This window comes from Gadus chalcogrammus, chromosome 13 (assembly GCF_026213295.1).
Source record: "Gadus chalcogrammus isolate NIFS_2021 chromosome 13, NIFS_Gcha_1.0, whole genome shotgun sequence".
Lineage (NCBI taxonomy): Eukaryota > Metazoa > Chordata > Actinopteri > Gadiformes > Gadidae > Gadus > Gadus chalcogrammus.
In genome coordinates this window covers 25,276,706-25,301,705 of record NC_079424.1, presented here as the reverse complement: position 1 = coordinate 25,301,705, position 25,000 = coordinate 25,276,706, and the positions used below count along the sequence as shown (strand labels likewise).

The following is a 25,000-nucleotide window of genomic DNA, read 5'->3' as shown; positions in this document are numbered from 1 at the left end:
TTTCAGTCATCTCAATCAGATGTGTAGCATGAAATATAAGGCTTTTAATAATCTAGTCATCCTTACTGGAGGCTACAATTAACATGCATCATAGGTCATACACATTCTTTGTCTTCAGGTACTGCACTTACGGGAGGAGATGGCTACATCTTCACAATAATTTACACTGCTAAACAGTACTGTAACATGGATTTGTATTAGGCTATGAAGTCATTTAAAGCATAACTTTACTTTTCAGGGGGACATGCTCTATCAGGAGGTGGTGGTTGGACAGCTGTTGGAGACCTTTATGCTTGAAAGGTTTATATACTGTGTCCATGTTGCTATTTACTTATTTTTGGTGCTCACGAAGATCGTAGCCAATACACTTGTCTCTCTGTCTCTAGCCCTGCAGAACTAGCTGGCTCCTTCTCACCCTCTCCATCTCCCCATCTCAGTTACACCTTCCAATCACTAAGCAGTGAAAGGTATTGCATACTATGTCAATACTTTTATATTGACGTATATTCTCTCTTGCTCTTTCTCAGGCTTTTGATCGATCAGTGATTGCCTTTTTGTTTAATGGTGTGGGTTGTGTTGGTCTGGGCTTGTGTGATTGAATTGAAGGTTGATTATAATCCCTGTTTCTCTCCCTCTCTCTCGCTCTACTTCACTCTTTTTCGGCTCTCTCGCTCTCTCTAGCCCTGCAGGACTAGCTGGCACACCAAGCTCACCCTCTCCATCTCCCCATCTCAGCCACACGCTCCAATCTGGCACAACAGAGGACAGGCCATTCTTACCAACCTAAGTCCTTCAGTAAATTGTACAAGAGACGCTGAGACTGTACATGGCGATGCTTGGCGTGTTCAACAGGGTTTCAAACACATTCCGAGAACTAATCAAGCCTCTCCATCATTCCATATATATAAATGACAGTTTGGCAGGGGACATTAAGCTTCATAAAGACAATCTCATCTACATAACGGTTAGAAAGATTTACAACAATGCAGGCTGTGTCAGTGGCCTTGCGCTACGCCTCAAAGGCTTCTCAAAAAAGAAGAATTGGCCAAGCGCACCCCTGGTACTGAGGCACGTTGCATATGGCAGGTTTGTCATAAAAGATGTCTGCCTAGCATAATGTTCTTTTATTGCTCCTTTTTCGTTTTATTTGGGACGTCATTTTTGCAATCCCTTTCATTTGTAAATGTACATACTACTGTAGTAAATGTATCTGCCCAGAAATGCTGGTATTTTATTACTCCTTTCTTTTTTGTTTTTGTGACAAATGCTATACGATGTATATAACATACATTTGTGCCTACGATGTATGTTGTAAGGTTAATTGTTACAGAGTAATTACTGTATTTTGTCTTTATTGAAAACATTCAGTGGGAAAAGTAAGTGAACACTTGGAGTCAAATGGCCTACTGTTTGAGCCTTCATAGTGTCTGGTAACTGGATTTGAACTGCATAATGTCCCAAGTGTTATTTTAATCTATTAATTATTTAATTTGGGCATATTCTTAAACAACTATATCAAACATCTCACTTATACCTAATACCCTACCTATACTAACCCAGAAGATAATGAACATGAGATCATGGAGCCTCCCTGTAATGATCGTGTTGCATCAAGTTTGATGCAAAGTTTGGGCCGAGATCCGACACATAAATGTAAGCCAACATTCTGTAGGCCCAGCTGGCTAACGTACCCGTATTACGAGATCGAAAAAGAAGGGGGCGCTAACGTCAGTTCTATGCTGCCCATACTACTAGATCGACGAAGAAGAACGGGGCGTTCCAGCCTGCGTAGACGAAAACGCCCATCACACGAGAACGCCGGGGGGGGGGCGTTTTAGTCTGCGTGAACGAGAACGCCCACGACACGGGAACGCCCATTTGTGTCTGCAGTCGGATGATATTGGAGAGTCTTGGCCCCATAACGCGGAAGCAAATCGCTCCTGTATGCTACCCTGCGCCACTGAGCAGTTTGTATAGGAATGAATGGACGGCCAGTCCGTGGTCCATCCTTTATTATGTCCATGCTCTGGCAGCATCTTTATGGTGCGTTTTAATATCCATCCGTCTCGGAGCTCCGAGGACGTTGCCTAGCGACACGCACAAACACGCCCCTTTTCCTTGGAAGTCGATCTCGCCATCTCGTTTGAACTCAGCGGTGACCGAGCGAGGCTTCCGAGATAGAATTGAAGATGGATGCGCCCAGTGTGACATTCAGTGAACTGTTTTCATTGTGTTTGGACCGCTTTGGTGGTTTAAATCGCAATTTCAATCACTCGTATTGCTGTAATAACTTGCATATGCAGAAGATACATTGAAACATGAAATGAAGTGAAAATTGTAGAAGTTCAAATGGCTGCGTTTTCGTACGGTGAAAACGCACCGTTTCATTTATATTATTTCGTAGTCCTGAAATAATATAAATGAAAATAGTAGTAGTAGTCGGCCAATGCTACCGCAACAATAGCTTTCCGGGTGGCGTCCATGTTTTTCTCCGACGACCTACGCTCAAAACATAATAAAACGATTTTAGTGTGGGCGTGGCGTGGCGTCCGAGATCCGAGTCGGCTCGCAGAGAATACTCGAATGCACCATTAGACGGATGAGGAAGCCGGAACCATTACGTCATAGGCCACGCCCACTGGATACAAACCCAGCGCGGGAGTCAGATGAGGTCAGGAACATATGGCCGTCCCGTTGCTAGAAGACGGCAGCGCCAAACATTTCACTGACGACTGCTTCCTCAACTTGGGCCAATACAGAGCTGGACTTGCTCAACGTCTGAAAATCAAGTCTGGATCAGTACCAACTCTCCTCGGCTCAGCTACAAACCTCGACAAAGTAAGTTAACTAACGCCATATCATTGTGTTGCTTTACTGTATATGGTTACCTTGTTAGCATTATAATGTTGCTTTAGCATTAGCGCTACAGCTAACAGCCAAGTTATTGTCGCTAATGTTAAGGTAGATAGCATCAGTTATGTGTGTAAATACCATGGACCTATTAAAGAAAGGACTGTGGACTAATACATGGCCGCCCATTCATTCCTATAAATACACGCACTGTAAGTCGAGCGTGCATCTCAGCAAGCATGGGGCATCACACGAGAATGGGCACAATTCAACAAAGGGGCTACAGGCAATGATCTCTACTGCTTGGATACCAAGGGAATGCAATGTCTGCTCACCATACAACAAACGAATACAACTGTATTTTACCGGCCACTGGACCGCAGTAGTTCTAGCGTTTTACTGATGAGGAGATTGACCTGTTAAACTCATCCTAAATGCATATGGTGCGTTCGGGGCAACCCTTGTTCTCGCCCCCTTCTACCCTCTTGTACTCCCAGTTATAACTGGTTGTTTACGGGCTAAAAGTGTACCTGAAACGCACTATTATAGGCATGGTTTCCCCTTCTTAACACCTGATTCAAATCAAAGGGTTATTAGCAGATTTCTGAAGAGCTTGATGTCATGGTATTGAGTTGATGAGATGAACTATAAAATATGTAAACAAATCAAGGATGTAATATCATTTCATAGAACTAATTTTAAGTATTAGGCTAATGTAATTCACTAAACATGTTTATCTTATATCTTTTTGCATCTTGCACATGGACTATATACAATGTTACAAATTGAGTACCTATTTTACTTTGTTGTCTCTACGCAGCCCAGCTCATCAAGTGCTTCCATTCAGCAGCTTCTCTCAAGGGATGTTGCCTGCCAGACAGAACACCTGGAAACGCATACTTGTAGGCACACAGAAGAATATGTTGGCATTTTTGCACTTAAATAGTTAATTGCGTTTTAGCCTACATTCAGATGTGAACTCATTCTTGCATGCGAGGGTCTTGAATCCAAAAAAATAAATACGCAGGCAAGACATTGAAATTGTAGGGCGTGCCAAGCCGCGAACGAACCAGCTTGGCAGTGTAAAAACGCCTAATCTGTCAGTAGTGGGGATTGACAACTATTCTGTGAAAATGAAAGAATATGTCTTGTGTTTGTTTCCTTCTTTATGTGGAAAGCAGCAGACCCCCGACACCATTTCAATCAAGGTTGAAGAGGATATTGGTGGAGGCTTGCCCGCCGTAGGTTAGTAATACACATTGCATCTATGCAAGAAAACAACCTTGATCAACCGAGAATGTACTTGATTCTACCTGCGCTAAAAAGCCTGGTCCTCTTTGGAAAAGCATCATGACCAGCGCCCTGCTAAAACATGAGTCAAACTTGGGAGTTGCATTTCAAAGATGGAATCAGTCAAGAGCCCAGAAGGGTTTCAAGACAGATGCCATATGAGCTGGTTTATCATTCTCAAACATCACTGAATTCATAATGCATGAATGTCAGCTGATCAGCTTAGAGGGAAGGACACGTTGTTGCTTTTTAGTGTCCAAATATAATTATTGTGCTTGCCTCGCTTGTCATGTGGTGCTCAGATCACTTTGCGCTGGTGTTCGTTGAGTGTCCTTAACCTGGCCAACCACTTGAGCTTTGAGTCTAGGGAGGAGGGTGCTGGAGGTGACGGCCCTCTCCAAAACTGTGAATCTGTGTCTGCAGTACACATTTTAAACCCTCTGTGTCAATGTTGCATTCATTTAAAGAGTTTCTTTCACGTGTACAAATACACAATGCCTCCCTTTATGCAAATAATGTATCAAAACAATTGATTTTTCCTTTTTTTCTCCCTCTGCAGAAGACTGTGATGCCTTCAGAGACCGTAGCACTCAGCGCGGCGCCACCTCAGAGAGTCTGGGTGTGGTCGCCCCTGGCTCCTCCCACATGTCCAGCCACAGTGAGGAACTGAAGATTCTGAGCGTCTACGGAAAAGGGGAGGGCCCACTGGCAGAGGACGGCCATGACACCCTCTTCACCGCGTCAGAAGTGGAGGCCCTGAACTCGCTGTCTGCGGACCACAGCGCGGCCAAGAGCCTGGAGCGCGCCGAGCGGTTGGTCTGCCGTGAGGAGCTGAGTGTGCAGGTTGGAAATAATCTTCTCATTCACCCTCCAAAAGAGAGGCTTCCTTTGTTATAACTCTAAAACAAACCCATAGAAAGCACACACCTTCATGATTCAGTAGATGTTTTTACACTGCCAATTATGCCCGTCTTATTAATCTGTCGGTAGTGGGGATCGACATCTATTCTGTGAAAATGAAAGAATATGTCTTGTGTGTGTTTCCTTCTTTATGTGGAAAGCAGCAGACCCCAGACACCATTTCAATCAAGGTTGAAGAGGATATTGGTGGAGGCATGCCCGCCATAGGTTAGTACACACATTGCATCTATGCAAGAAAACAACCTTGATCAACTGAGAATGTACTCTAATCTGCCTTCTCATTAGGAGCCTTTAACCCTTGACCATCCAAAGGGCGACATGGAAAATGCATAATTGACAAATAGAAGTTAGAAAGAATGTCCAAATATAATTCTTCCAATACACAAGTGTGTACAAAGTACATACTGTATACCTTTTGTGAAAATGATTAATTAAAAGCATCACTTTCTCTCTTTCTCTGTTTTCCTCTCTGAAGAAGACAATGACATCAGAGACTGCAGCACGCAGCGCGGCGCCACCTCGGAGAGTCTGCGTGTGGACGCCCCTGGCTCCTCCCACATGTCGGGTCACAGCGGGGAGCTGCGCATCCTGAGCGTCTACGGACAAGGGGAGGGCCCTCTGGCGGTGGACGGCCATGACACCCTCTTTGCCGCATCAGAACTGGAGGCCTTGAGCTCGCTGTCTGCTGACCACAGCGTGGCCAAGAGCCTGAACTGCAGCGTACGGCTCGTCCGCCTTGAGGAGCTGACTGGGCATCAGGGCGGCCGCAAGGGCCGGCCCGGTGTCTTGTGTGGAAAGGTTGTTCCCAACAATGCCAATATGATTGTCCACATGAGGACTCACTCTGGGGAGAAGCCCTACAAGTGTGACCAATGCACGAAGCGGTTCAGTCTGAAAGGCACCCTGAATAGACACATGATGAATCACTCTGGAAAAATCACCAGGAAATCTGCAGCTGCACATAGACACTATCTACTCTGTCCAGTTTGTTTGAGGACCCAAGAGTCTCTATCCTGTCACCTGCGCAGAGTCTGCATGAAGGATAAGACACCACCACAGATCCTAGAGGTGGTTGAAAAGGCCAAGAAAGATGTGTGTGACCTCCTGAAGAATGGACGGGCTTTTAGTTATGCAGTCCTGAAGCAAATCGTCTCATCACCAAATCCACTCGAAGGATTGATTGAGGAGCTGAAATACCATCACTTGTTTGTGACAGGAGTCCCTCCTCCTCTGCCCATTGGTAATCCAAGGTTGGTCACCGAAACCCTTTCTGAATGCCCTGGGGAGGCACCCGGAGAAACAGAGCCATCTGATGTGGAATCTTGCGGCAGCAATGAGCTTTTTCAATGTAGACAAGAGAAAACGTATACCAAAGACAAAATGGTGAAAGCGAAGGATTTAGGCATTTTGAAAAAGCATTCAGCAGATCATCCATTGCTCAAGCGCTTTGCCGACTACCTAAAGAATGATTACGAAAATGCAAAGTACCAACAGGAGGTTGACACTGTTTCCCGGTACCTGTATTTTGCTGATCCTACGGAACCATCTTTGAAGTTTGTCAATGACAGAGAGAAGCTCAGAGACTTCCTGGGTCAACAGGCTAAGGCAGGGTATAAGGCACAAACATCAGGAAATTACATCAAGTGCTTGAAAAGGTTCTTGGAGTTCCACTTGACAAGGACCGGCTTGAGACAGGATGACGGGGAGCTCTACAAGCAGTGCACATTATATTTGAGTTTTCTAACTTCTTCACAGAGTGTCCTCTCTAAGCAAGCGAGCAAAGAAATTGTGCAAAAGAGTCATGCCTTGTCGTTTGACAAAAGTCAACCCACACCTCGTGAATGCTTGGCTGTTCTTGATAAAGGTGAAGGTGACTTAGTGAAAATCATGAATCAACTTGATGACAGTTCTTCTTCCTCCCTGAGTAGGACTGAGTGCATATTTGTGCTATACTATCTTGAGGCAATTGTCATACTAAGACACTGCCAACAGCCATGTGTGGTGCAGAGCATGAAGGTGAGTGTTACTGCTCTATTGTGCTCTTATGTGCTCTATTGATACATTTACCCTGACATTTTAGCCTTACATTTCCTAATCAATGGCATATCCTCTTTTTGTTACAGGTCAAGGAATGGCTTGAACGGAAACACACAGATGATGATTCAATCGTTTTTGTAAAGGACCACAAGACGGCTGCACATTTTGTGGTCTCAATTGTCCTGTCCAAGAAGGAGGAGGCGTGGTTTGAGAAATATTACACCAAAGTGCGGCCACAGCTCCTTGCTGGCGAAAGGAAACGTAAGCGAGATGAGCAGGATGAGAAGGATGGAGATGATTTTTTCTTTGTGTCCTCCCGCGGTAAGCCAATTTACAATGCAGCTGGTGATCTGATAAAGCTCCAGCAAAAGTGCAACGTCCCCCAGGTGAGCAGCCAGGTTGTACGGAGGGTATTTGAGACAGCAGCTAACCGCCTGGATGACCCTCAGAAGAAAGCAGTTTCTGACTACCTGGGCCATTCTGGCACAACAGCTGACAGACATTACAGGATGAAATCTCTTGAATCCATTGTGATAGCTGCTGGTCTGCTGAAGAAATTACAGAGGCAGAAGAAGTCAAGGTAAGCATTTCATATTTGTCAACATAATGCCAACATAGTCAAGCACACCACATTCTATATGTAGACACACACATGGTTTTCTTATAATCTCATTGTGTTTTATTTTTATATAGTGCTGGGCCTTCCGGAGAAGGGACCCGTCAAGAGGCTCTTGGAGAAGGGACCAGCCCTCAGTCAGTGGAGTCTTCCAGCCATGGTGACCATTGTGCTCTCCCTCAGCCTTCCTTGAGACAGCTAGTGATCGATTTAGAGAGGATTCCTGAGGGAAATGACAAAGTCAAATTCCACGAGGCATTCAAGTCCCTCTTGGAAAACCACCCTGTGACACTGAGTGGTCAAATCCCAAAAGTGAGAATCCGCAGGGACACCTCGGAGGCCAATCAGCGGAAGCTTTACACACACTGGGCGCAAAAGCAATTAGAAATGCGTGTAAAACACACCCGTGGTAAGTATTTGACTTCACATATTTAACATTACTTTCAAGAAAAACTGATTGCATGAAATGACATTTTCAATTATTGTGTTCATAGCTAACAACACTTTTGTTACTTATTTTGACAGAACAATTCAATCGGAGGAGGCCAACGAAAGAGCGTGTCGACACATGGGTCAAAAAGCAGGGATGGAAGTGCAAGGCTGCCAACATCAGCACTGAGGTTGTGGAGAACTGGGCACCATCTGGATCTGAGGACCGCATCATGGACAACAAACGGATCCAGACATTGGTGAAAACACAAGACTGGAAAGGACTGCACATCACACAGTTTGAAGAGAAGGGCGATGGGATCATTACGACCCGCACTTTTAAGAAAGGCCAGGTTGTATGTGATTATCATGGGCCTGTTGTTAGTGGAAAGGAGGGCGAGAACATGCACAAAAACACAACTGGAAAGGAGACTGGATATATCTTCTTTTTCCGGAACAGTAAAGGACAGCCAATGTGCATTGATGCCCACTCAGACAGGTGTCATTGCCACCCTGACAAGAGAACATTTGGCAGGCTGGTGAATCATTCCAAAAAGAACTCGAACATCAAGCCCCTGCACTGTGTGGTGGACAAGCATGGAGAAATGAAGGATGTGATCCTTTTCATTGCAACCAAGGACTTGCCAGTGGGTGAGGAAGTTCTGTTTGACTATTGAGTCAACAAAAAATCTTTTAACAATGAGGGGTCGGACCTTGACTGGCTCTAGCAGGGCATCAGCCTTCAGAGACACATATGACATGTCCCTGGTTGGTGAAATGTTTCATCTGTGTGTTTGTTTGTGCTGATGGCTCTTTAAAGGATATGGATGAGGACTCCAAAATCGTACCATGACCCGTTTGGTGAGATGTTTCATATGTTTTTTAGTGGATCAATTCTTGGCATGTATGGATAAACTTTCTGAATATGATGCGTGGCCTTTGACCTTTGGGGGGGTGGTGGGGCGGCGGGTGACTCCTAAAGCTTAGAGGGCATCAGCCTTCAGAGACACATATGACATGTCCCTGTTTGGTGAAATGTTTCATCTGTGTGTTTGTTTGTGCTGATGGCTCTTTAAAGGATAGGGATGAGGACTCCAAAAGCGTGAAATGACCCATTTTGGTGAAATGTTTCATATGTGTTTTTTAGTGCTGATTTTTGTTTATGTTGTGTAGCTGTTTTGCAACTTGTTCTAGCTTGTGTAACTTAAATTGAGGTTCTGTGGTGATATCCTGTTTCTTATCTTTAGAGATATATCAATTAAAAATCGTATTAATTCTAGAGGACTGCTGAGGTTTCTCTCATTTTGGTAAACTTCAACACACTTGCAGACTTTCTCCAAGATTGCCTTTTTTCCAAAGACAGAGATACACTTTCAAGATATTTTATTAACATTTGCACTTCACATTTTGATTAATCATTTCAATCACACATTCCCCAAGGTCTGGAAAAGATAATAATTGTGTCTACATAAATGGATGCATTTCATTCACACAGAGAGCAACTGTCGAACTGCAATGCATTTTTGCATAATTTCTTCGAGTGAAACCAGCCCTAACCCTTCCCCAAAGATGAGAAACCAATTTGAATGGTCCATTGACAATTTCTAAAGCAGCTCATGAATAAAGGTGGGGCTTCACTGCACAGGGAGTGTGAGTGACCTAAGGCCAAGTCAATTTGTAATACAATGGGTGGATAACATATTGGACATGTCTGCAGGTTTGTAAGACATGGCTCTAAATAGTTTACACAACAAAGAAGTCGGTCGATTGGCCTGGTCACAAAACCAGATTTACTGGCTCCAGTGGGAACTTGAATACGAATTAACTTAACCTCTCTCAGTTAAGAGGGGAGGGATTTGTTTATAAGATACAGGGAGAATGAATACAGTTCCTTCTAATGTAATAATTATATAAACAAGGTTAATATAATTTGTATGTGATTGTATATTTATAGTTATGATTGATATTTCCACGACAGTGTCCTATTCTCGAATAGATGTATATTGAGTGTGTGTGGGTGTGTGTGTGTGTGTGTGCCTGGCCCCGGTCCGAGGGCCAGGACCTCGTCAGGGGGGCTCCGGTTGATGTCTGGGGTGGCATGGGACCTGTTGTGGCTCGGCTCCCGTCACCCAAAGCATTGTGCGGGGGAGCTGGGCCATGGACCACAAGGGTCACTGTAAAACAGACAGAAAGAAAGAGAAAAGGCTGAAACAATCACCAGAAAACGAAATTAATGAAAGAAAGGCCTAAAACAATCACCAGGAAATAAATGAAGGAAAGCTCTAAAACAATCATCAGAAAATGAATTAAATGGAAGAAATTAGATAGAATAGGCTAAAAACTACAATGAAAAATAACCGAAAACAAGGAAAATAGCAGGCCGCTCACTGTAAAACTCGTAAAGCGAAATCCCTGGTATTCTATTTTCTTTTTAGACTACCAGGGATTGACTTCTTCCAGCGGAGGCTAACTTTGTGAGTTTGAGTCCGAGACGGTGTGCCATGTCGGACTGAGTGTTGCCGCGAGTCGGTGTGCGCCTGGATGAATCAAAAACAGAGCGTTTTTTTTCAGTCTTTTTTTCGCCAACTGTCTGGAAGTCTTCCCGGAGCTCCAGAGCAGCGGGACAACGTGGCGTCTGACTCCGAAACGGGTCCCCTAAACGGACTGAGTGGTGCGGTTGGTCGCCAACGGTCTGGAAGTCTTCCCAGGGCTCCAGAGTGTTTCATGTGTTTTTTAGTGCTGATTTTTGTTTTTGTTGTGTAGCTGTTTTGCAACTTGTTCTAGCTTGTGTAACTTAAATTGAGGTTCTGTGGTGATATCCTGTTTCTTATCTTTAGAGATATATCAATTAGAAATCGTATTCATTCTAGAGGACTGCTGAGGTTTCTCTCTCATCTCATCTCATTTTCTTCCGCTTATCCGGGGTCGGGTCGCGGGGGGAGCAGCTCAAGCAGGGGGCCCCAGACTTCCCTTTCCCGGGCCACATTGACCAACTCTGACGGGGGGATCCCGAGGCGTTCCCAGGCCAGTGTTGAGATATAATCTCTCCACCTAGTCCTGGGTCTTCCCCGAGGTCTCCTCCCCACTGGACGTGCCTGAAACACCTCCCAAGGAAGGCGCCCAGTGGGCATCCTTACCAGATGCCCGAACCACCTCAGCTGACTCCTTTCTAAGTAAAGGAGCAGCGGCTCTAATCCGAGTTCCTCACGGATGGCTGAGCTTCTCACCCTATCCCTAAGGGAGACGCCAACCACCCTTCTGAGAAAACTCATCTCGGCCGCTTGTACCCGCGATCTCGTCCTTTCGGTCATCACCCAGCCCTCATGACCATAGGTGAGGATAGGAACGAAAATCGACCGGTAGATCGAGAGCTTTGCCTTGCGGCTCAGCTCTCTTTTCGTCACAACGGTGCGGTAAAGCGAACGCAATACCGCCCCCGCTGCTCCGATTCTCCGGCCAATCTCACGTTCCATAGTACCCTCACTCGCGAACAAGACCCCGAGGTACTTGAACTCCTTCACTTGGGCTAAGGACTCATTTCCTACCCGGAGTAAGCAATCCATCGGTTTCCTGCTAAGAGTCATGGCCTCAGATTTAGCGGTGCTGATCCTCATCCCAGCCGCTTCACACTCGGCCGCCAGCCGATCCAGTGAGTGCTGAAGGTCACAGGCCGATGATCCCATGAGGACCACATCATCCGCAAAAAGCAGTGACGAGATCCTCAGACCACCGAACTGCAACCCCTCCCCACCACGACTACGCCTCGATATCCTGTCCATGTATATCACAAACAGGATTGGTGACAAGGCGCAGCCCTGGCGGAGCCCAGCACCCACCGAGAACGAAACTGACTGGCTGCCGAGGACGCGAACACAGCTCTCGCTTTGGGAGTACAGGGATTGGATGGCCCTGAGGATAGACCCCTTTACCCCATACTCCCGCAGCACCTCCCACAGTTTCTCCCGGGGGACCCGGTCATACGCCTTCTCCAGATCCACAAAACACATGTAGACCGGATGGGCATACTCCCAGGCCCCCTCCAGGATCCTTGCGAGAGTGAAGAGCTGGTCCGTAGTTCCACGTCCGGGGCGAAAACCGCATTGTTCCTCTTCAATCTGAGGTTCGACGATCGGCCGAACCCTCCTTTCCAGTACCTTGGAGTAGACTTTACCAGGGAGGCTGAGAAGTGTGATACCCCGGTAATTGGCACACACTCTCTGGTCCCCCTTTTTGAACAGGGGAACCACCACCCCGGTTTGCCACTCCTTTGGCACTGTACCCGACTCCCACGCGATGTTGAATAGGCGTGTCAACCATGACAGCCCCTCAACACCCAGAGCCTTTAGCATTTCTGGCTGGATCTCATCAATCCCTGGGGCTTTGCCACTGCGGAGATGTTTGACTACCTCAGTGACCTCCACCAGGGAAATTGACGACGAAACACCATCAACCTCGAGCTCTGCCTCCAACATAGAGGGCGTGTTATTCGGGTTCAGGAGTTCCTCAAAGTGTTCCTTCCAACGTCCGACGACCTCCTCAGTTGAGGTCAACAGAGTCCCCTCCTTACTGTACACAGCTTGGACGGTTCCCCGTTTCCCCCTCCTGAGGTGCCGGATAGTCTTCCAGAAACACTTTGGTGCCGACCGAAAGTCCTTCTCCATGGCCTCTCCGAACTTCTCCCACACCCGCTGCTTAGCCTCCGACACGGCAGCAGCTGCAGCCCTTCGGGCCTGTCGGTACCCTGCAACCGAGTCAGGAGTCCTCCCGGATATCATATCCCGGAAGGCCTCCTTCTTCAATCGGACGGCTTCCCTGACCACCGGTGTCCACCACGGTGTCCGAGGGTTACCGCCCCTTGAGGAGCCTAAGACCCTGAGGCCACAGCTAGCCACCGCAGCTTCAGCAATGGAGGCTTTGAACACAGCCCACTCCGGCTCAATGTCCCCAACCTCCACAGGAATGCTAGAAAAACTCCGCCGGAGGTGTGAGTTGAAGATACCTAGGACGGGGGCCTCCTCCAGACGTTCCCAGTTCACCCGCACTACGCGTTTGGGCTTACCAGGTCTATCCGGAAATTTCCCCCATTCCCTGATCCAACTCACAACCAGATGGTGGTCGGTTGACAGTTCCGCCCCTCTCTTTACCCGAGTGTCCAAAACATGCGGCCTCAGATCAGATGACACGATCACAAAATCGATCATTGATCTTCGGCCTAGGGTACTCTGGTACCAGGTACACTTATGAGCACCCTTATGTTCGAACATGGTGTTTGTTATGGATAATCCATGACTAGCACAGAAGTCCAATAACAAACGACCGTTCGGGTTTAGATCAGGGAGGCCGTTCCTCCCCACCACGCCTCTCCAGGTGTCTCCATCGTTGCCCACGTGGGCGTTGAAGTCACCCAGCAGAACTACGGAGTCCCCTACTGGAGCCCCATACAGGACTCCATTCAGGGTCTCCAAGAAGGCCGAGTACTCTGAACTGCTGTTTGGTGCATACGCACAAACAACAGTCAGAGTTTTCCCCCCTACAACCCTTAGGCGCAGGGAGGCGACCCTCTCGTCTACCGGGGTAAACTCCAACACCGCGGCGCTCAGCCGGGGATTTATGAGTATCCCCACACCCGCCCGGCGCCTCACGCCCTTGGCAACTCCGGAGAAGAATAGAGTCCAACCCTTATCCAGGAGTACGGTACCAGAGCTGAGACTGTGCGTGGAGGTAAGCCCCACCAGATCTAACTGATAGCGCTCCACCTCCCTCACAAGCTCTGGTTCCTTTCCCCACAGCGAGGTGACGTTCCACGTCCCCAGAGCTAGCTTCTGCCGCCCGGGTCTGGTCCGTCGAGACCCCTGACCTTCGCTGCCACCCATGTGGCTGCGCACCCGACCCCAACGGGTCTTCCCACAGGTGGTGGGCCCATGAGATGAAGAGAGGGGGGGTGCCACGTAGTTTGTTCGGGCTGTGCCCGACCGGGCTCCGTGGCAAACCCGGCCACCAGGCGCTCGCCATCGAGCCCTCCGCCTGGGCCTAGCTCCAGACGGGGGCCCCGGGCTTCCTCCGGGCCGGGTCACATCTCCTCTTTTTTCGATATTCATTGAGGATTTTTGAACCATTCTTAGTCTGGCCCCTCGCCTGAGACCACTCTGCCATGAGAGACCCTACCAGGAGCACAAGGCTCCAGACAACACAGCCCTCAGGTTCACAGGGACACGCAAACCTCTCCACCACGATAAGGTGACGGTTCCAGGAGAATTTTACCAACATTTTGGTAAACTTCAACACACTTGCAGACTTTTTCCCTTTTTTTCCAAAGACAGAGATACACTTTCAAGATATTTTATTAACATTTGCACTTCACATTTTGATTCATCATTTCAATCACACATTCCCCAAGGTCTGGAAAAGATAATAATTGTGTCTGTACATAAATGGATGCATTTCATTCACACACAGAGCAACTGTAGGACTGCAATGCAGTTTTGCATAATTTCTTCGAGTGAAACCAGCCCTGCCCTTCTTCAATGCAGCATGTAGTGAATGGACTGAGGATACCATTGAAGTTATTGCTAGACATTTTGAAGTTGTATTGGCAGATTTCAAATTCAGTGGCGATACCAAAAACTGGGAGGAGGCTTGGACTATGGCAGTGAAGTGGGTGAGTCAAGAGTTGGTTGAACTGCATTGATCCGGCAGACAGAGCTAAAGTGATGATTCAGGAGAAATTTGAGAAATTGTATAGAGATAAAGCCTTGTTTACAAGACATGAGCATTTCAATGACAAATTTGGAAATTGGAAGCTAAGCATCCAGAGACCAGTATTGATCATTGGAGATTCAAATATGTCAAAGCTACCAAAATGTAATGATGAGAGAGTACAGATAGATTCTTATCCAGGTGCCAAATTTAGCCATGCCTTGCACATGTTGAAGAAAACAGAGAAAACAGATACTGGCCTGAAAGTAATTCTTTACGGCTACAATTAGAGCAGGTAAAGAAAGATTTGGAAAACATTTTTAAAGTTGCACAAGAAAGATTTCCAAAGGCTGTCGTAGTTATGCCGTTGATCTCTTTCTCAAAACATCTTCCCAGCCATAAGAAACGAGTGCTCTCTTGTATTAACTCATGGATTGAGCAGTATCCACATCTTTCTAACATACCTGAGGAAATGTTTAAAACTAGCGTGAATGATCATATACATTGGTCTCCACAAACAGCAAAACACATCCTCTCTGACTGGAGAACACAGTTTAACTTTTAATTATCAGTGCTAGAATATATACTGGTCCAGGCCAAGGATCAATTCTTGGCATGTATGGATAAACTGTCTGAATATGATGCTGACTAATTGTATTCTGCAGATAAAATTCTTGTGTTGTACTACCTTGAAGCTATTGTGATTCTAGGACACGTTCAAAGGCCGAGCGTGGTGCAGACATGACTGTGAGGACAGCAGATGTGATTGCCACACCAAACAGCCGCCGGGCAAGTTGATCAAGTACTCCAAAAATAACTCAAACGTAAAGCCCAAACATTGCAGTTTGGTATTGAATGGAGAAATAGGCATGTGACTCTTTTTCTTGCAACCAGGACTATATCTCCAGGTGAAGAGGTGTTGCTCCCTCTTAGTGTCAAATTAACTCTTTGAAGGACTCCTAAAGCTTACAGGGCATCTGCCTTCAGAGACACATATGACATGTCCCTGTTTGGTGAAATGTTTCATCTGTGTCTTTGTTTGTGCTGATGGCTCTTTAAAGTATAGGGATGAGGACTCCAAAAGCGTGAAATGACCCATTTTGGGGAAATGTTTCATATGTGTTTTTTAGTGCTGATTTTTGTTTTTGTTGTGTAGCTGTTTTGCAACTTTTTCTAGCTTGTGTAACTTAAATTGAGGTTCTGTGGTGATTTACATGGTTTTAAATTGTACAATTGTGATAAATGTGTTTTCTTCAAATAAAAGCAGATTTTATGGTGTATTTTCACCAAGTGTGTGTTTGAGTGGTAATCTGGGGACAAAACCATGTTAAAAGAGACAGCTGACCAATATTGGGTCGTCACATGAAGGGAAATCTGAGTGTAACTACTTTTTAAGTAGAGAGATATATGAAATAATTATTTAATCTACTTGTATTTCAAATTCGAGAGAGAGAGATTACATTTTTAAAGTCGCACAAGCAAGATTTCTTTTGCAGAGTGTTTGCTATTCTTAAAATGACCAATTCCAACAGCATATGCTGGTTGAAATGTTTAAGGGAACACTTGATTAGGTTTAACTGGAGTCTTGGGGGGGGGAGGGGTAATTGTCATGTATTAAGATGTTGGTTGGTTAGAAAATAATTCAGAGAAATACAGAGATAAACAGATTCAGAGAAAAATGAAACTACGAAACCACAAAGATTTTTTTATTATTTAAACGAAACCACACAACTATATACAAAAACAAACATAAAAAAAAAATTCAATCATCCCCCTCATCTCCCAAATATCCCTCCTCGTCCCCCTCCTCAGCCGGGGGTAGTTGAGGGGGAGCAGGCTGAGGAGGGGGCTGCGGAGCCAGCTGGGGACGCAGCTGGGGAGGCAGCTGGGGAGCCAGCTGGGGACGCAGCTGGGGACGCAGCTGGGGAGCCAGCTGGGGAGCCAGCTGGGGAGCCAGCTGGCTCCCCAGCTGGCTCCCCAGCTGGGGAGCCAGCTGGGGACGCAGCTGGGGAGCCAGCTGGGGAGCCAGCTGCGGAGCCAGCTGGGGACGCAGCTGGGGAGCCAGCTGGGGAGCCAGCTGGGGACGCAGCTGGGGACGCAGCTGGGGAGCCAGCTGGGGAGCAGGGGCCTCCTCCTCCCCAGATAAAGAAAAGAAATCCTCCTCCTTTAAAAAAAACATTGTATGCATTGTATTGTACATATGTATATAATGTATTTAGAAATAAGTTTACATTGAGACTTGTAACATAAAATGTGGCAATAGGGTGTAACTTACAGTTCTGGACAGGATGATGGTGGAGTCCTCCGACATCCCCCCCCCCCCCCCGTCGTGTAGCCACTTGTTTCGGCCATCTGAAAAAAATAGTGGTTAAGTTTTGTATAATTAGTCATGAATGGCCGAGTTAATAAAAAGGAAAAGGCCACACACACACACACCCTGGAGAGCTCCCGGTCAGTCCGATTTTGATGCCCTTTTCCCGGATTACCCCGAGGCTCCTCACACACCCTCTGGAGGTATTAAAATCACTTTTGGGCACCGTGGAGACCCTGCAAAGCGCTGCTTTGGTAAAGTGCTATCACTTCGCTGCTATCACTGATATGCTGCTATCACTTCTGTGTATTATATTATTATTATTAATGTCTACTTTATCTTTTTCTATATGTTAAATGTGTATGTCTATGAGTATGTCAGAAAACCTGGCGGTGGTGACAAAAAACTACCCACATGATCTGCATGAGTTGTTCAAATTAGCTAACTTCTTTCCACTTTGTTGCTAGCTACTTCAGACCTCTAATTAGAAAGCAAACATTTAAGGTATAATCTAATATTCTAATATTTGTACACAAAAGTGACAGTGTTGACATGTTATGGTAGTGACAGCAGCAGTGTCTAAAAATATGAAGTGGAGAAAAAAGCGAATTTACATGAGCTTGAGCAATTTGAAATAATGTAAATAGAGCAGAAGGTTTGAAAAGAGGGTCCTCAGGAATATAGTTGACTTTGTAGGTGTACAATTGTAATGCTTATGGTAAATATCTGTCCCTGCAGCTAGAGGTTCTGGACGTTCCGGTCCCTCTGGTCCAGCTGTTCCCGCAACCCGCCCCTGGAGCCTGGAGCCTGGTCTGCCGCCCAACGGCGCAGGTCGGAGAGGATTTGGATTGACAGGCTGGGGACCATGCAACCCCTTGGTTTGAACGTTGGGGTGGGTCGGGGACCCCTAGGGAGCCGCCTGATGATGGCCCGTGCCAGCGACGCCACCGTGGCGTCGTTAGTTGCTGACTGTCCTAACCCTAACCCTCTCCCTCACCTGACCCTAACCCTAACCCCGACCCTCTCCCGGTCCTAAACCTAACCCTTCCCACCCCTGACCCTAACCCCAACCCCCTCCCTTACCTAGCCCTTACCCTGACCCCGCCCCCTGGCCCTAAACCTAACCTCTCCCACCCCTGACCCTAACCCCAACCTCTCCCTTCCCTACCCCCCAAAGGCCCCCTTATATGACCTCCACCCCAGCCCCCCACAAAGGATCCCCCTTTCTTATTTTTCTTACCATGTGTTTGTGTTTATTCTGCCCCCCTGCCCCAGCCCCCCTTCGTTCCCCTATTTTTTATTTTTCATACATTCCTATTTACAAACAATATTACTTTTAATATGGTTTCCAAATGCACCCTGTGTAATTATTCTATTGATGTCCTGTGCCCCCCCCCCCTTCCCTGCCATTCTTATTTATTCAAGCGATCACGTTACCACATCATTCCTTAAAAGTGCTTTAATGTACTCTTCAAACCTCGACAGTACATTGATTTGACCCACTGTTTTAATAGGAACGCATGGTTTTGGTCTATTTGGCGACACCTGCTGGGGAACGAAAACACTCTGCGGCCATTTTGGTCCGAACTCTTTAAGTTTTTCGGCTCAATTTGTAGCTTTTTGTGTTTTGTTCTCCGCTGGTTCGTCTTGTGTTCTACTTTTACTATTTATCGTCACACATTTCGATTTTTGTGACCCCTAATACCGCTCTTATTTAATATTTTGTTTACGTTTCTGCCCACGGAGGCCGCCATCTTGGATCTCCAACATTAATATGGTTTGGAGTCACTTAGCACCCCCTGTTGGTGACCCAAATTCATTATAACACCACGGTTCTCCATGCTCCATCTCCTGGATGTTTGATGGTAGTACAACGTACAAAAATAACATTGTTTACACGCTATGTTTTTATTGCGGTTTAATTCGACCTTACGATCGGCCCCCCTACTTTCACCAATTTATTCATTTACCCTCCCGGCTCCCCATTGACCCTTCCTGCGTCTTCCCCCTTTATCTAGGCCAGTCATACTCAAGTAGCGGCCCGCGGGCCTTTTGTGGCCCGCGGGGTGTCTATTAAAGGCCCTCGAGCTGTTTTGAAAAGTTTTTTTAATTATTAAAAAAAATAATAATAATAATAATAATAATAATCTTCCTGGGCGCTCTTATTTTGAAACCGCGCGCCGCGATCTCAATACGAGGCTGGGGGTTGCAACGATAAACAGATAGCACTCCAGCCCACAGACCGCTCCAGCCCTCCCAAACTCGAGGCAGACAGTCCATCTCAGCAGCAGTCAAGGCCGATTTAGGGTCGTTTTCGACGCAGAGACGTAAGCACGTAATTTACACAAGGGACTTGTTTTAGACAAGTTTTGATTTACGGTTCCTTTAAGGTTCCTTAAGGATTGCGCGTGTTGCAAGGGGATTCTCCGCCAGAACAGTAGGGGGAGCAACGAACGAATCTGTGGGCGTGGAAGTGGAAATCGCTGGCTTGTTTATATTTATAATTATCATAATACGTTCTTGTGTTTTCTTCTTCTCCTTCTTCAAAATTCTTCATTCGCTTCTGTCACAGCCTTTTAAAAATGGCGCTATTATGCTGTAAAACCGGAAATGTGAGACTCCTGAAAGGATGTGGTTAGCTGGCCAATCACAGTCTTTGCGAGCTGCGTAGGGCCGTAGTGTTTTAGTCGCATGGTCAGGATTTTTGGCCGACGCACTTAAGCACGTAAGGGGGGATATTTTACCGCGCATGGGGGGGTTATGTATCTTACGTGCTTACGCGTTACGTCTAAAACAGAGCATACATCGGCCTCCGTCACACGTATACCGACCGGCCCCTTGAGTCACTGAAAAAAAAAATTGTGGCCCCTCATCATTTCTACTTGAGTACCCCTGATCTAGGCCCTCAATTTAATTTATTTTATTCGTTTTTTATCGTTCTCCACCATCCCGTGTCCCCCAGTCCCCTCTCATTCATCTCCCATCCCCTACTCACCTGCTGCTTCCTCTTCCCTATTGTATATATGTAATTTAAAATGTATATATAATGCAAATAAGGATGCTTCTAATGTTTGAACCGTATTTACGGTCACATTATTACGCATTTTATTATTCGGGGCACGTTCGATCTTTCATGTTTTTATTCTTTTCTGTTATTTTTTTTTTGTCCTCCACTGCAATAATTTAATGCAACGGGGTCATTTGATTATGTTTTTATTAAATTCTGTCGCGAGCTGTCAGTCCAACACCACCCGGTTTAGGGACAATCAGCGACCACTGCTGGCGGCTCCGGAAGGTGCAGGCACCATGGTCCTCCTCACTCCACCTGCTGGTGACAAAATTATGCTACATTGTTGCATTATTGCACAATTACATTTGAAAATTCAACCTCCCTATTGGCCCAATTCAAATCTCAAAGCTGTTTATCCTCCTGACCCCCCATTGGCTCTCCACCCCAAATTTCAAAATTGTTGTGATGCACCGGCCCCCCATTGTATGCCTCTACCCCAGATGTCAACTTTCCCCTCCCTCTGTTGTGTGTCTATAAGTATTTGTTTTTGTGCTGTCACATTTGTGCTCTGTTACCTCGGCTTGCGTGGATTCTCTGTCAGGGTCTGTTTCTATTGCTACTAAATTTGTACCTGATGAAGTCAGTTATTTGACGAAACGTCGTACTAGCATACAGCAGCCTAATTTCCTAAAAATAAATACGGATATTGGCTGGATCGCACTTGTCTTATTACCTTACAGTTTAGCTTAGCTTCATTCCGTTATCGTTCGAGTTCCTGCACTGCTCGAAGAGAACTATGCATCCCAACGACCCCCTAACCAACGGTGAGTGGACCCTGGTCCAACGGGGACGCCAAAGACGGGCTCCTCGGGACCCCCACTACCCCCCACCGCTGATGAACTCCTCCGCGTGGGCTGCACCTGCCCCGGAGGCCCGCTTCTGTCATTTTGACAACAGACATGAACGCCTCTGGGCTCCACGCCATCCGTCTCCCAGGCGATGGGAGCAACACGCGAGACCCGGTAGGGACTGGTCTCCCTACGGGCCTGCCCGTCACCACCACCACGAGGGCTGGTCTGAGGCCTACAGACCGGCCTACTCGCCGCGAGACGCAGAGGCCTCCCCATCGCCGCGCGCCTGAGACGCGTCGGGCTCCTCGCCACCCTGCGTGGGCTCCGGGCTCCCCCGCCGGACCCCAGAGGACACGGCCACAGGTGAGACCTCCACCTCCGCGTCCTGACCCGCGACCCCCACAACCGGCCCCGACCTCCACGACGCGGGAGGCCTCCGGTGGCTACCGCGGCGCGCACTGGGTCTGCGCGTCCGCTTCCACCCAGGGAGGCGCCGCGCGCCCCGGCTGCTCCGCGATCGGAGGACCCGGACTTCAGTCTGAAGAATCGCCTGATCCTGGCTGCCCTGAAGGCCTCCCACCACCTCGCCAACGCTGAGGGAAGAGGTCATTTTCGGTATACTAAATTGGAGATTTTGGCACACTTTGTGCGAAAAGTTACCCCAATTGAATTGGGGCCCCCAAAATGAAGGGCACTTTGCCCCAAACTGAAGAAAGTGTCCGCTGCTGAATTCAGAACCGGTCACCCGGGGTTACTTTGGGGTCTTTGGACTGCGTCAACGTAATTTTTCCAATAGGGGGCCCTCTCAGACCATTAATGACCAAACATGTACTTTGTACTTCATGACGCATATGATATACGTCACCACACCCGCACTTGGAACTCGGCACAGAGATGGCGATCTCTCTGCTCCACTTCACCACTTTTTTTCAAGGCGAGGATAAAAGCATCGAAACCACTATAAGTCGGGGCACGTGGAGAGTTTTAGTTATGTGCCATCTCTATGTGCCATCTCTGTGCCGAGTTCCAAGTGCGGGTGTGGTGACGTATATCATATGCGTCGAGAGCAGCGAAGAGCTGTAGTTCACAAAGCGGCCTCACATAAAACCTAAAATTATCAAACTTCTTTACAAATTGTTTTAGTTTTCTTTGCATGAAAATCCACAAACAACATATGTGTAATCCAGGGCATATAAAGACTGGGACCAGAAAATAATTATTTTCTCTCCATTGACACCCATTCATATTTTTCGATCTCATAGGTCCCATGAGCTCTACCGGAAGGGGCGTGACTTCGCCACTCTATAGACGCTGTCCACTTCCGTTCAGCCAGACTAGGCAAAGCGTGACCCTGAACACGCCTTGCGATGTGGACCAACGTATCTATTTCACGCCTTGGCGTGATACCGGGTTGGTGTATGTGTGTGTGTGTGTGTGTGTGTGTGTGTGTGTGTGTGTGTGTGTGTGTCCACTGCCCAACCCCGCCCATCCTCTGGTTTTTAATAGTTCTGACTGAGTTTTCAAGAAGATTATACAATACATATTAATACACCCCAACTGTTTCTGTGCTGGGTTTTGAAATACGCAAGAAAACCTTGACCCGCGCCTTTGAGGTTTACACCCGCGAATCCGTTTGTAAAACAACCCGTGAAGCTCGCAACCCTGCATCACCGTCACCTTCGCCGTACTGGCAGTGATGGGAAGTTGTCAAATAATTATAATTCATGTATTGTAGGCTATATAACAAGGAATTTATGTATTTTATAACCTTGTTGGTTGTTCAATAAAACGTATTCACGGCCAAGATACGTGTTTCAGACTAAATACGTTAAATGAAACGTTCCCCGAAAGGGAAATATTCCTTAATGACAATAATGTGCTATACGTTGACATTCAACATATCTGGGATATGTTTCAAGCAAACATAATCCTAGAAGTAAATAAATGGCAAAAAATAGGCTGAGATAAACGTATTTGCGATACGTTCAATAAAACGTAATCACGGACAAAATACGTTTTTTGCCAAACGTAATTGAGAATGCAGAATAGTTCTCTGGGAACGTAATTTTGATGAGACAGGGTTGATCAGTTTGAACTGACTTATCTTCAACTGGATCAACCTCCGCAGTGGCCATGAGTCATTAGCACGTCGTCGCCATTTGTGTGTAAGGTAATGACATAATTAGACAGAGAGAGCAGGAGGAGGAGGAGGAGGAGGAAGAGGAGGGTGGAGGAGGAGGAGGAGGTGGAGGAGGTAGAGGAGGAAGAAGGGCAGGAGGAGGAGGAGGAGCAGGAGGAGGAAGAAGGGCAGGAGGAGCAGGAGGAGGAGGCGAGGAGGAGGAGGAAGAGGAAGAGGAAGAGGAAGAGGAGGAGGAGGAGCAGAATATAAATATTGCATCGACACAATCGTAGCAGTATAGGAAACAATGCAGATTTGTCGATCCAATGAGCTCCAATGGGCTAAACTCACAATCCCACAGAGTATTATGTTACGACCGGCCTAGGGGAACCGGACATAACACATGGTGCTCCCCTCTTTTCCCACTCCCAAGGACGACCAGGCACACAGGGCTGCAGTCCAGCATAAGTTGATTTATTCAATTGTTGTAGTCTCGGGGTGAGCCTCGCCAAAACAACAAACAAAACAATCTAACCCCAAAACTAACTTCCCTAACCGCCAAACCAAAGAAAGCAAAGTTCACAGGATTCTCACTGACTCCCTATGTGATAAACATGAGAAAACAACGATAAACCAAACAAGCTACTCACCCCTACGATTACCTGTACTGCTTAAGTTTTAACATAACAAAACACAATACAATACAATATAATGCCACATGGTAAGCCTGGTGCAGTTGGGAGCAGGGTCAAGAAAAGGAGGATGATTGTCTCCAGCGGCGGCCATTTATAGCAGCTCCTCCAGCCCCAGCACCAATCAACAGCCAGCACCTGGAGAAACACCAATGGTGGTAGCACCACCCTCAGGCCGGGAGGAGCAGCACCTGGAGAGGGAGAGAGCCTAAGGGTGCTAACACCACCCTCAGGCCGGGAGGATCCACAGCACAGACGACATCCATACAACGCTGCAAAATACACATACGACCCTGGGTCGTAACATCGTACTGTACACCTATAGTTGATACTGCAACGTTGATGGAGTTCTGAAAATACACCAATGTTACCTATTTTGGCAAAACACCCAGTACAGTAATTGCACTGAAGTACAATGAAAAACCTTACAGTAAGAAAAGGTTTAGACTGTCTTTGGGGGGATGTAATGATGAAATCAGTGCACAAGTACGAAAAGGTAACAAAGCAAATATTTATTGGTTACTGTAATACAGTAAATGTTCAGCTGAACAAAAAAAGCTTTTTATAGGCCAATAAAAAATATAAAGAAGAATATAAATGAGGTGAAACAGATGTACATGTACATCAGTCTGTACAGTGAGTGAGACCAATTGGTAATTGGGCGTGGCGTTCTGAAGGCCAGTGGTCTCCAGGTGAACCAAGTGGGCTCAATGAGGAGATTTGTGCTTCGAGTTTGGCAAAAATGTGATTTAGAATTTCTTTATGCGTGAAAACAATGGAATAGAGTCTTGTGGTTGATTCATGAGCTTCAAGTTTTCAGAATTGTGTGCATAGTTCCATCTTTTGTGTGTTTCGAGGAAAACGGTAAGACCTGGGACAACCGGGGAGCAGTGATTACCCCCCCTCAGCCTCACCCCCCTCCCCCGCCCCCCTTCCCCCGCCCTCAGACCCCCACCAAACCTCACCCCCCCCCTCCCCCTTACCCCCCGTCAACCTCATCCCCCTCCCCCTCAATCCCCACCCTCCTCTGAACCTCACCCCCCTCACACTCACTCCCCCTCCCTCCCCCAGCCCACCTCACGCACCCTTCATGTTTGTGTGTGTGTGTGTGTGTGTATGTGTGTATGTGTGTGTGTGTGTTTGTGTGTACAACCGACACAGAGATGCTTATGCCGCGT

General features: G+C 46.9%; 2 protein-coding genes across 5 annotated transcripts in view; both read left to right on the top strand.

Annotated features, from left to right (window-relative positions):
- The window catches only part of LOC130401541 (uncharacterized), a 191,568-nt gene that overhangs the window by 106,725 nt on the left and 59,843 nt on the right, over window positions 1-25,000 (top strand). The window lies entirely within an intron of this gene.
- LOC130401536 (uncharacterized) lies at window positions 2,657-9,852 on the top strand. Of its 4 annotated transcripts, XM_056605352.1 has the most exons (10): window positions 2,657-2,671; window positions 2,760-2,838; window positions 3,671-3,752; window positions 4,029-4,095; window positions 4,700-4,983; window positions 5,205-5,268; window positions 5,537-7,077; window positions 7,185-7,678; window positions 7,792-8,123; window positions 8,240-9,852. In XM_056605352.1, the coding sequence occupies exons 3-10, from the start codon at window positions 3,714-3,716 to the stop codon at window positions 8,818-8,820; spliced, it is 3,402 nt and encodes a 1,133-aa protein (XP_056461327.1). In that variant the 5' UTR covers window positions 2,657-2,671; window positions 2,760-2,838; window positions 3,671-3,713; the 3' UTR covers window positions 8,821-9,852. The 4 variants fall into 4 exon arrangements, with proteins under 4 accessions (XP_056461327.1, XP_056461325.1, XP_056461326.1 ...); XM_056605350.1 differs by lacking the exons at window positions 2,657-2,671; window positions 2,760-2,838 and having other exon boundaries at window positions 2,848-3,752; XM_056605351.1 differs by lacking the exons at window positions 2,657-2,671; window positions 2,760-2,838 and having other exon boundaries at window positions 2,848-3,752; window positions 4,032-4,095; window positions 8,240-9,851.

Coding starts and splice junctions, on each gene's coding strand:
- LOC130401536 (XM_056605350.1), top strand. CDS start 3,612: ATGGACTATATACAATGTTACAAATTGAGTACCTATTTTACTTTGTTG. Junction 4,984..5,204: donor GTGAGGAGCTGAGTGTGCAG/GTTGGAAATAAT, acceptor TGTGGAAAGCAG/CAGACCCCAGACACCATTTC. Junction 7,679..7,791: donor CAGAGGCAGAAGAAGTCAAG/GTAAGCATTTCA, acceptor ATTTTTATATAG/TGCTGGGCCTTCCGGAGAAG.